Source organism: Styela clava, chromosome 1, assembly GCF_964204865.1.
Source record: "Styela clava chromosome 1, kaStyClav1.hap1.2, whole genome shotgun sequence".
NCBI classification, from domain to species: Eukaryota; Metazoa; Chordata; class Ascidiacea; order Stolidobranchia; family Styelidae; genus Styela; species Styela clava.
Window position 1 is genome coordinate 26,009,021 of NC_135250.1, and position 11,073 is coordinate 26,020,093.

The 11,073-nt window shown below is 38.4% G+C and overlaps 2 protein-coding genes across 2 annotated transcripts; one reads left to right on the forward strand and one right to left on the reverse strand.

Moving 5' to 3' along the window:
• Positions 1–1,631: 1,631 nt before the first annotated feature.
• LOC144422909 (peptidylprolyl isomerase domain and WD repeat-containing protein 1-like) lies at positions 1,632–5,579 on the reverse strand. Its single transcript, XM_078112911.1, has 3 exons — positions 5,349–5,579; positions 2,996–3,142; positions 1,632–1,962 (listed from the first exon to the last, which is right to left on the reverse strand). The coding sequence occupies exons 1-3, from the start codon at positions 5,379–5,381 to the stop codon at positions 1,636–1,638; spliced, it is 507 nt and encodes a 168-aa protein (XP_077969037.1). The 5' UTR covers positions 5,382–5,579; the 3' UTR covers positions 1,632–1,635.
• Positions 4,153–8,471, forward strand: LOC144422902 (serine/threonine-protein kinase 36-like). The gene is made up of 3 exons (XM_078112883.1): positions 4,153–5,045; positions 5,375–5,566; positions 7,271–8,471. Exons 1-3 carry the CDS (start codon positions 4,164–4,166, stop codon positions 8,396–8,398), a joined length of 2,202 nt encoding a protein of 733 aa, XP_077969009.1. The 5' UTR covers positions 4,153–4,163; the 3' UTR covers positions 8,399–8,471.
• Positions 8,472–11,073: the final 2,602 nt, after the last annotated feature.

An 11,073-nucleotide genomic window follows, 5' to 3' on the forward strand; every position in this document is an offset into this window, starting at 1 on the left:
TGGAGGACCTAAAATAATAAGAAAGTTACATACAATTTCATACCTTCCAAGTATTCGAGATTCGACTCGAAAAAATTATTCGATTCGATTCTGAAATCATCAGGTATTCGAAAATGCCCAGCCCTAGCCGTAACCAGCCAGCGGTTTCGCCCCCATAATCATCTGCGTAACCGTAGGACGGTTTAGCACACCAAAGGAACGTGCACTTGTTCCCAGTCGCTCGAGCACTTTCCCAAGTCTTTGCCGCGAATATTTCAGTAGCGATACCGATAGTCCCCGATCATTTGCCAACAGGTACGGAGCCAAGTAAAATTTAATTTTTCATGTCAGTAAAAAAACAATCATATATATACTTATATTCAAAAACAAGATAATCGCGCAGTTTTACTGTGGAAGGGCGAAGCTGGTTTCAATAGCTAATTTTAAATACAGGGAATTTTATTAAAGGAACAATTATTATTACTGTATTTCATCAGAACCTAGGGGGGCGAGGGCCTCCCATTGAATTATTCGAGGCATAATTGCTTTTGTCCTTAATAATATTTTGCGGGATTCTGATGTGCTAGCCAGCCACATGTTAACAATGAAAAGTGTTGAACGATGTGCAGTGATGAAGAAAATCAGGCCCAGTAAATCAAGCAGAGTTCAGTTGACACTGTACGCCCATGTGATAAAGACATTTTATCATTACCGGAACATGGGATTGGTAACTTAGATTGTACAGATGCATGTTATAACGATATGGAGTTTACAGACCTTTCGACCCACATCTTGGGTCATGGTTTTCAATCAACCTGGGAGTTATCTAAATTTAATAATATACAATAAATGTTGATTTATAGGCATTGGGCACAGTTAGAGTTGTACCCAGTGGTGGGAGACAATGAACGGGTTCTCTTTAGTACTGAATTCACCCACAACCGGTTCCTCATTTATATGTATGTCAACACATAAGCCTAACACTAACTTTAGAAACACCAAATATGAAGCTAGTCGTCAACTGCCATGCACATTACCCATTTGTTGCGCTAATCTATTCCCTTAATCCCACCACTAGTTGCGCCGGTGCCAACAGGTTACGATATATGTCGCTTTTGTGGTTAATATCAAAGTGACTATAACCAGTAGTGGGATTCTATTATTTTTGTCAGCCGGTTCCATCACAAAATTCATATTTTTCACCCGGTTCTGTTGCCAAGTCAGTGAGAGTAACCAGTAATGCTAACCGGTTTGCTTATCTCATACAATTCCGTGAGACGATTCTATAGAACCGGTGCGAACCGGCTGAATCCAATCACTGACTATAACCATGAGTCACTTTGGTTAATATGCTTAAACAATGTCACCTTGTGGTTCGAAATGTGTGTATAACGGTACCATATGTATAGGTAGATAGGTTTCTGCGTCATTTTAAAATGAATGATGACATTTATCCAAGGAGTATTTATTGCTAAGTAAAAAAGAATGTATTTTCCCAACCCAACGCGTTTCGATGATGACATCTGAAGGATATTCTGGCAGTAGAGATATATCCCGACAACTTAGAACTAATTTTCCATGTGAATCCAACTTCGCCATATCATTTTCCCGCGTAAGGGTTTGCCCAATGGCTCATGTAATTTATATAGGAAAGTATCACTTGACACTAACATTTACTATTGAAATATCATCGTACGGCTTATCAGTTTTCGGGTGAGTTTTAGCCAAAGATATATTTTGTATGACGTCCATTCCTTTTACAACTCGTCCAAATACGGTATGTTTATTGTCCAACCACGGTGTAGGCACAACAGTAACAAAAAATTGAGATCCGTTTGTATTTGGGCCGGCATTAGCCATACTAAGTGTGTACGGCCTATCGTGCCTTAATGAAGGATGGAATTCATCTTCAAATTCTCCGCCCCAAATGCTTTCTCCACCAGTTCCACTTCCAAGAGGATCGCCAGTCTGTATCATGAAGCCCTAAAAACAAAAATATTATTTAATATGCTGAGCCTGGCAGTAAAGGATTTCATAATTATCCTAATTAGAAGGAAAGTTAATAAAGTTGACTTAATCAATGAGGGAATACAGCATATAGATGTGTGATTACTTATCGATCTTAAGATCGGTGTGTATGTTGATAGGTATTTGTCTGTCTGTTAGATGCACGCGATATCTCACGAAAGCGAGGTTGAATCTTTTCCAAATGTTGCATGTGTGTTTAAAATATCCTGGATCAGAAGCCTATTGATTTTGAATGAATTAGGTCGTATAATTAGCGAGGTATTAATTAATTAGTGATGGGACACGCGGTGTCACTACGGAGTCGAACGAATCGAAACCACAGTTTCTGTTTTGAGGAATCCCCTAACTTTCGATCGATAAGTCTTCGGTCTCTGACCGATATCCTCGTTTTAAATTTCAATATTTATCGGGGGGAGAGGAAAGCCAATGCTTCAGTTTATTTATATGGAGAGCTACGCCTCTTGCAAAGTTACCATCCAATGTCAAATGATATAGGATGGAATTTTCATATTTATAACAGGGAGAGGAAAGTTGATTTTACAGCAAAATGATATAGCGAACCATTGACTCTTTTCCAATGACCAGTCCATGTCGGTGGTGGAGGAAGCCGTAACTAACCAGTGGATAGATAGATCTCGGATTAGTGATTCCCATTTAAAAAATGTTTCCTATTCAGTGATGTCGAAAACGTAACAAGCAAAATGCAACAAACATTCAAGAGTGCCACATTAAAAGTCATTTGTAAATCTTTTCTTTGGGTAAGATGAGTTCAGTCTTCGTGCGCTGCTTAAAATTTTAAAATTCAACTTCTGATATGTGGGAAAAAACTGATTCATCGAACATTGGTTTTTAGGTTTTTAAAGATATGTGCGGCCCGCCAAGACCTGCAACTCTTAATTTTGACAATTGAACTGCCATATAGACAGCGGTGTAAGGTTCATATGGACAGCAGACTTTCTTATTCAATTGCAACATAAACAATACATACCTTTATAACTCTATGAAATATGTGGCCATTATAATATCCATCTCTAGAGTGAACGCAAAAATTCTCGACAGTTTTCGGACATTCATTCATAAATAATTTGATGTGTACATCTCCTACTGTGGTATGTATGATTGCTTTGTCAGAAACCTTGAATATAAAATAATGTCTATTTTCAAACCAAGAATATATTACAAAGAAGACTGTGCAGTACAAATCATGTTTTCGATAGGAGTCCAAGGTATATATTTTTGAACTCCCCACAGTTGGGAGTCGGGAGACAATATTCAGAAATACTGTATTTGCTCGTTTTGTAGCCCGGGCCCATATTTTTTTCAACCAACTCACTGAATTGAATAAGAGAAAATAATGGATTGAATTTAGTATGCTTATGCAGGATCCATTCATCCATAGTCAATTCTTGGAAAAAATACATCAGTTATTATGAGTAGAGCAGTTTTCCTTAAACTGGGCCCCTTATTGTGCATCTGGCTGGTTCTCTGGGAGTCACAAACAAAGTTTTTCTCTTTAAGGCACAAACATGAAAGTTTGAGGGTAGAAAAGGGTATTCTCTAAATATTCGAATAATATTCCATGAAAATTAAATTTTTGAACCTGTTAAAGGTATTATTTGCATGGATTACAACAAAATCAGCTTGATCATATTTTTATACCTTTTTTCTCAGTGGAAAAAAACAGAAAAGTATATCAACTTCTAATGTTATTATATTCTTTTAGATTCTGTAACAGTCTCGACATCCCTGATCGAATTGTGCAACTATTTACAAAATTGATGACTAATTCCAGTATACGTAAACAGCTTTGGTTCCCGCAACTTGCCGCGGATATTCTCGCACTCTTGACAGCGTACGCAGCAAGTGATTTCAACATTAAAAATATTGATGGAGAGAGTATACAAAAGTATGCAGATTCCGCCATTAAAATTGTATCTCTGATAAAATCAGTCCTTACTCCGACCCTTGACCCCCACCATAGAGTTGAAGATCAAGCTCTTCTTTGTCTCGTGTTTATTTGCGAAAGTTGCGACCATGGGCAAACAAAATTTGTCTGTGAGAAAATATATTCTCATATTGTTGAGAGTGGACTCCTCAAAATTGTCTCAGATGGAGCTAGTGAGTATATGAGATGGAAACAGCAGATTGAATCTCACATGACTGATGGAGATACCTCCTCCAAAAGAGCGCATGAAATTCAAGCTTTATATATGAGTGCTCTTGCTGCATGTGTTTATTCCCCTGTTGTTGGCTTTTTAACAAGGAATTATAAGCGAGTGGGTGCGACACAACTAGCACAGATTGTACAGTCAGACCGCAGCGCTATAGACAACATCTTTGTCGGTATTTCGGACCCATCTACAGCGATAAATATTTTGAAATTTATTTATTCGTGCTGTCAATCCAGCCATGATGTCTGCCGCTCGTTTTCCACTCCGCAGAATTTGGACCAGCTTTTACGTCTCATGCAAGGAAGATTTGAGATTGGTGATGCTGCATTGAAACAAGGTTTTGAAATAACGTTAAACTTATTGAGTGTTCTTGTCCAAGCCCACCCAGATACTCTATTAGAACTTCTTAAAGAGTATTTGTCGCTTTTCGCTACGATTTTCATAGAATCTGAGGTTCCTACTCACATTCTAGCAGCTGCGACGTTGATTAACGAATTGAGCAACATTGGCGCGATTTTCGAACTCAATATATCAGATTTTTTCGCGTCTGTGAGCATGGCGGTCGCAAATTTAACAGAAGTGGATACTCTACCGCCGTACGATCGTGGATTACTGGATGGCGTAGTAGACATGATAAAACAGTTAGTAACGGAGGGTGGGGACCAACCGGCCGCTCAAGAATTCATGGAGTGTGGATCATGGAATGCACTCTGGCACAGGCTTGCTCATTCTCTTCGTGTTGATTTTAATGACGGCGCTGAGACAGAGACGATTCCATCAGCGAGACCTGTGAATCATCCGGCACGTGAACATGATGTTTATGATCCAATGCTGTTGTCACCCGAGGGAATCTTGTCTTTTTTGCATGTAAGGCCTTCAGCATCTTTTTACTTACATTAAAATGAGTTTTCTTTACAATATATTCTGCTATGAATTACATTGTAAATGGTCGAGTCACAGGCAATAGTAATGCATTAGTATATACTACTCCAGCCTGGCCAGCAGCATATATTTAAAGATATTTACTTCCCCGAGGGCAATGAGAAAATGTTAAAAAGGCATTATATTTTTCTTGGATAAAAAATATACAATCCTGCATATTGCCCTCATTGAAAGTTTGTCTGCTACAACTGATATTGTAATTATGAGACCCAACCAAAGTTCACTTACTAAATGACTGGCATCATTTTTTCCAGGTTGCATTAGCAGTGTTCACTCTTGAACCATACCAGTGTGTTCCCCTTCTTTCTGCAAGTGATTCAGTAGTGGTTCTTTGCTTGTTAGCATTATTGGGAGAAGAATTTAAAAAATATTTGAATCCTACTGTGAAGACTCCTGTGTTGGATGAAGATTCAGATGGAAGTATACATACTGATATTGTATTACAGGTGATAAAGATCATTAGGTTTTAATATGCGATATATTTAATATGCGGATACCAAATTTTTTGGTAGCAGAAAAATCGTTGGCAATTTGTGTGTTTATTTACAATTTCGATATTTTTTGGACTGTACGCCTTCTTATTTACTTCAGGCTTTCGTTTAAATTTATCGATCGGCCCTGTCCCCACTCTGGAAGACGCTATAAAAACACGGCCAGCAGTAGTTTTCTGCAGCATTTGGGTTTAGGCCAATTCCATTTTTGTGTATACATTTATTGTTTTGCTCAGCAATTAGTATAGATTGGTTTATGACTGGATTGCAATACCTTTATGGTGTTGTCAAAAGTTACTGTGCTCCCCCGAAGCTTTTCTGTTTATCTGGGTGAACGACGCCGCACTCGGGCTCTGAAAACACGACTAAATTTTAGACTCTAGATTCGTTTTTAGATAGCTATTGTCTGTCCATATAAATTCCAACAGTCAAAATGCTGAAATGGTCTGACTTTTTAGGCTCAAAATCTTAGCTACATAGATATCGTTCTGGACGTGTTTTATCAAGATCAGCGTCATCATATTCATAATTGTAAGTCTCAATTGCTTCTTTATCTGAAGGTGTGCATTAGAAATACGCGCTAATTCAAAGCAATTTCTGCAAAAACTCTACCCTTTAGCATATTTGCAATTGTTCTGCTAGATCGCTGGAAATACAGATAAAAAATCTGAATCAATCTGAGACACTTCTCTATCATTCTAACCACGTACGAGTATTTATGGCTAATATACCTCAACTTTATTTGGTTATAAATCTGAATCATATCACTAGATAGTGCATACTTTATGTCACGCCTCCTAAATCTTCTGTTTACAACAAAATTATCGGAAGCCGAATTTTCCCCTACTCGGCAAATTTTCATATACTACATCCGAATATACCTGATTGTACCGTATATGACATAGGGAACTCAAAGTACTTTATCTGCTCAATAAGTCAACATACTTTACGAAACTGAACAAACGAATCTTAGCTAATTTAACAACTGAAATCCACTTCTGAGGGAAGATGTTGCACCTATACTAATTTTAAACCACCCCCTCGTGAAACCACATAAACCGTTAGAGGTTGCAATCAGTTTGTAAAGCTCCTGTATACACTATTCTTTTGCTCCATGCACAAATATTACGAATTCGGCATATATTAATTGGTATAGTTGCTTGAGATATGACCATGGTCCACCAGCCTGACACGAGTACCGGAGACCGCATCTTGCAGAAGTCGCTTGCAGCGTCATCAGGCGGCGGCAACGCAAAATAGCAGTTGCATCAAATCAACTAAGTTCTGCAGTAGTACGTTGAGTAGAAAAAGCATTCTGCGGCAGGAAATGTGGGTCATGGCTAGTTTACAATATGTTGTTGCATACGTGTTACACGTTCCTGGAGAGGGTTAATATTGAAGTGTTGTTTTCTGTGCTGAATTCACATCAAAATGCACTTTTCTATACTTCAGATTTTTATTTGACAAATGAAGGGGTATTGGGTAAAGTTCCTAAACCCGGGGTCAAGTTGAGTCAATCGCTTGAGTTAATTCTCAGCGCCTAGTTGAGTATGATGATTTTGTCCAGGACTTTGATTAATGGTGATCGAGCTTCCCCAACATGTGCTTGAATACCACTATCTTTAGCCCAAACTTTAACTATCGTCATTGGTATTTCAGGTGCTGAGATGTTTCTGCTTCCCATTTGCAATTGACACAAATGAAATGTTCCTACATCAAATATTCGAATGTCTCTGCGAAGTCAATCTTGTTTCTATAGTTTTGAACCAATGCAAGTGTTCTGTTCCATATGCTAGACTCGATGTCCCTATTGGACTGATATGCCGACTTGCTTTAAGTCACAAGCCATGCCTTGATGAGTTTACATCTTGTCTTAGAGGGGATGTAACGAAGAGCTTGGCATCAATTCTAATTCATGAGGAAACACGACCTATCACTACCTGCGATTTGTTGTCCTTATTGGGGCACGTAGCAAGAATGACCCCAGAAAATGCAAAATCTGTAAGTGAAGTTGTTTTGAAGCCTTTCGACTCAGATATCACCCCTGCTATTCTTCCATGCTTGAGTTCCACTGATGTTACTGTACGCACAAAGTCTTGCAGTCTTTTGGGGAATTTACTTCGGAAACAAAATCAAGGCATTATACAAGATTTGCCGTCGAAAATTAAATCTGATATATTTGAATCGTTATATCAATGTCTCGCAGTGAGCGAAGGCATGGTCAGAAGGTCCGCATCATTTGCGTTCGGTAATATTGCGTACATGGGATGTACAGAAAGTAACGGAGATGGAAATACAGCTTCAACTGTTAGCAAAGATCTTGGCAAACATTTGGAAAAAGCAGTTCCTCTTTTGACTAATTTATTGAATGATGCGACTCCGAAAACCAGATCAAACGTATCTTTTACTTTAGGAAATTTGTCCGACTGGGGCTCGTCACTTAGAGAATCAATACAAGATAGCCATGCCCTCAAAAGATTGCTTGATGTTGCATTACAAGACAATCAAATGTGTGTCAAACAGGCTGCATTTGTTGCACTTCGCACTGCAGCCTCGCACGTCTCGTTAAAAAAAGATCTTCTGAAACAAAACGCTGAAGAAAAATTGGTCGAATTTGTTACCAACTCTGGACAGAATCAAAGTACGACTCTTCCTGCATCAGCGAGATACGCTTTTTCACCAAGGATGGTTTCGGCAAGAACGAGACCTTCAACATATTCTTCACAATCTAAGGTTGTGATAGATCACGCAAAGAAACTCATAGACGAGCTGAGACTTATTGATTAGTAGCAACAGCAATTGAACTGAATACTGAAATCAAAGCTTTTACACATTCACAGAAAGAACATTGCTTTGTGCCAGTGGCGCAACCAGCGGGGGGGTTACGGGGGTCGTGTCCCCCCCGTTTTAAATTCGTTTTTTTTTTATTATTGTTCTACGTTAAAACAACGTCGTTCTACGGTCATTACAATCCGGTGAAAACTACTTTTTTCCAGTGCTTTATCACGTCGACGTAATTTAACACCGCCCGACTTCAATCATACCTTTTTGCTGATAGGTACGTAATAATCGCTATCCTCGCGTATATGTTTGTATTCGAAAATGAGATATGTTATCTCAAAAGTAGAAATCGCGCGCTGTCGATGCGAATTGAAAGCGACAATAGCATAATGCTATCTCTCTCTCTCTTGTGACGAATACTCTCGTGCTTCATCATCTTGACGCAATGTAACGCCGCCCGTCTTCATGTTATAATAATGCAGTAGAAACTCTGAAAATCTGGATACGAAAATTATTTTCGGAAAAATATTGCTTCGATTAACCTAAGATTTTCTACATATGAAAGGCCGAAAACCGAAAACGCCGTACACATCCTACCGCCCCCGTCCACGTTCTGATTTAAAAACATTTCACAATTATTTCATTTTTTATCGCAATCGAAAGCAGCAATGTGTGGCACGGCAATAACTAACGGTCGTCGTGAAAGGTTTTCAATAAACTCTGACTTGAAGTGCTTATAAGACGTCGAGGACGTTTTTGGTTGAAAATTTTTTACATTTGTTATCGTAGATTTCAATTTAGTCAAGATATGTTGTGCGTCTCGGCAATAAACTTAAAAGCAAATCCTGTCCTAATTAATTGTTTTCATCCTCAGTTTCGATAGTTATCGAACTCAACGGGAAATTTTTTAATTTCTTGCAATCTATAAAATAGCTTCTAATTATTATTTGGTTTCTATCGGAGATTTTATCGTTATCCCGAGTCCCGACGTCGTTGATAACAATATCGTTCATTTTAAGTTGGAGGTATTGGTTTATAATCAAAAAATTATAACACATAACATGAAAAATTTAAATCGACGCTGACTCAAAGAGTAAAACACGTTTTTCCATCTTTATTCTCCATTATTGGCGAACGGAAATTTGGGAATCGGGTTTAACTAATTTGATTATGATGACGATGGTAAACAAAAGTACACAAACATACCATACCGTTCTTAGTTTTTAGTCGTTATTTCTCTGTCCTTTCTTCTTTCTATGTGCATATTGAGAACATAAAACGTGTTTTATTATTGAACTCTGCGCTGATTTGAATATTTCATGTCGGCTGTTATGTATTTTGGTTTGTAAATGAATACCGCTAACTTTAACTGAACTGATGTTGTCATCAATGCCGGATGCCGACGAAATCCGCGATAGATATTAAGTACTATTTAAGAGCTATTTTATACGCGCTAAATTAGAAGAAATGAAAAAATTTCCTGTTATATTCGGTCATCGGTATCGAAACTGAGGATGAAAACAACTAATTAAGACACAATTTGCCGAGGACGCCTAAACCATCTCGACTAAGTTAAAATACCCGATAAGAAAATATTTTCAATCAAAAACATCCTCGAAGTCTTATAAGTTCTTCAAGTCGGCGTTTATCGAAATTCTTTCATGTCAGCTGTAATATATTGCCGAACCACACATGGATGACGACGCTAGGATATGTGCGCCATATTCGTGATTATTATAAACACGAAAAAACAGTATTTGAAGTTTGCGATATTTGAATTTAAATTCGATTTGGACATCCCTGCATTAAATTAGTCAGTTTTTAGTTGTGTTTCCAAAAATTAGTTGTAAATCAATTATTTCAATTGTCATTATGTCTTCCGGTGAGCTTCAGTTTAGTTTAGAATTTTTCCGGGGTTAGGGTCGGGAAAAGGTCCATTCGCAAGAAGTGCATTTTGTTTTTAGTCTTGACGAATTCACCCAACGAGCAAGGCGCGGCACGAGGGAAACACTGGAATTTATTCAAGCCGTTTTTCACTATCCACGAGGCGCAAAGCGAGGGAAACGTTGAAAATAATTAACAGCTTTTCGTTAGCAATTCGCTGGAATGTAATGAACGGCGTTTTGCTACCCACGAGGTGCAAGACATAGCGAAGCGCCGTTAATGAACGAGTGCAAGGTAAGCGAAAGGCTGGGATTTAATCGATGGCGTTTCCCTTTTAACCATGAGCAATTTATCGTGGTCAGCGGGGCGACACCTAGTGGCGTTGCGACTTACGTCGTGGTTGCACTGTGTAAATTCCGGTCGGACCCCCCCGTTGAAAACGGCCTGGTTGCGCCACTGCTTTGTGCACATGGCATATGGGGATTCCCATCAAACTTCGCGAGTTGTCCATCATACTCTGTAAATTCGGGGACACGCAGCGCAGCCATGCAACTGTTGCATTTTTTGGAGACTGAGATACTAGAAATTCTAGTGACTACAGCATCTAAATATTTAATTTTCTAATATTTCATCAAAAAAAAATTTTCAGCTCGTAATTTTTTTTTTTCAATATTTAATTTCTAGTAATAATTTGAAATTTTCAAGATGAATTTGTGTGATCAATGTAATCTTCATTTCATGGTTTTTGATCGCATTACCGTTCCATTGTCATTGGCAGAGGTAAAAAAGTACACTCC

Coding starts and splice junctions, on each gene's coding strand:
- LOC144422902 (XM_078112883.1), top strand. CDS start 4,164: ATGACTGATGGAGATACCTCCTCCAAAAGAGCGCATGAAATTCAAGCT. Junction 5,046..5,374: donor GAATCTTGTCTTTTTTGCAT/GTAAGGCCTTCA, acceptor CATTTTTTCCAG/GTTGCATTAGCAGTGTTCAC. Junction 5,567..7,270: donor ATACTGATATTGTATTACAG/GTGATAAAGATC, acceptor TTGGTATTTCAG/GTGCTGAGATGTTTCTGCTT.
- LOC144422909 (XM_078112911.1), bottom strand. CDS start 5,381: ATGCAACCTGGAAAAAATGATGCCAGTCATTTA. Junction 3,143..5,348: donor AAAATGATGCCAGTCATTTA/GTAAGTGAACTT, acceptor TTTATATTCAAG/GTTTCTGACAAAGCAATCAT. Junction 1,963..2,995: donor TATTTCATAGAGTTATAAAG/GTATGTATTGTT, acceptor TTTTGTTTTTAG/GGCTTCATGATACAGACTGG.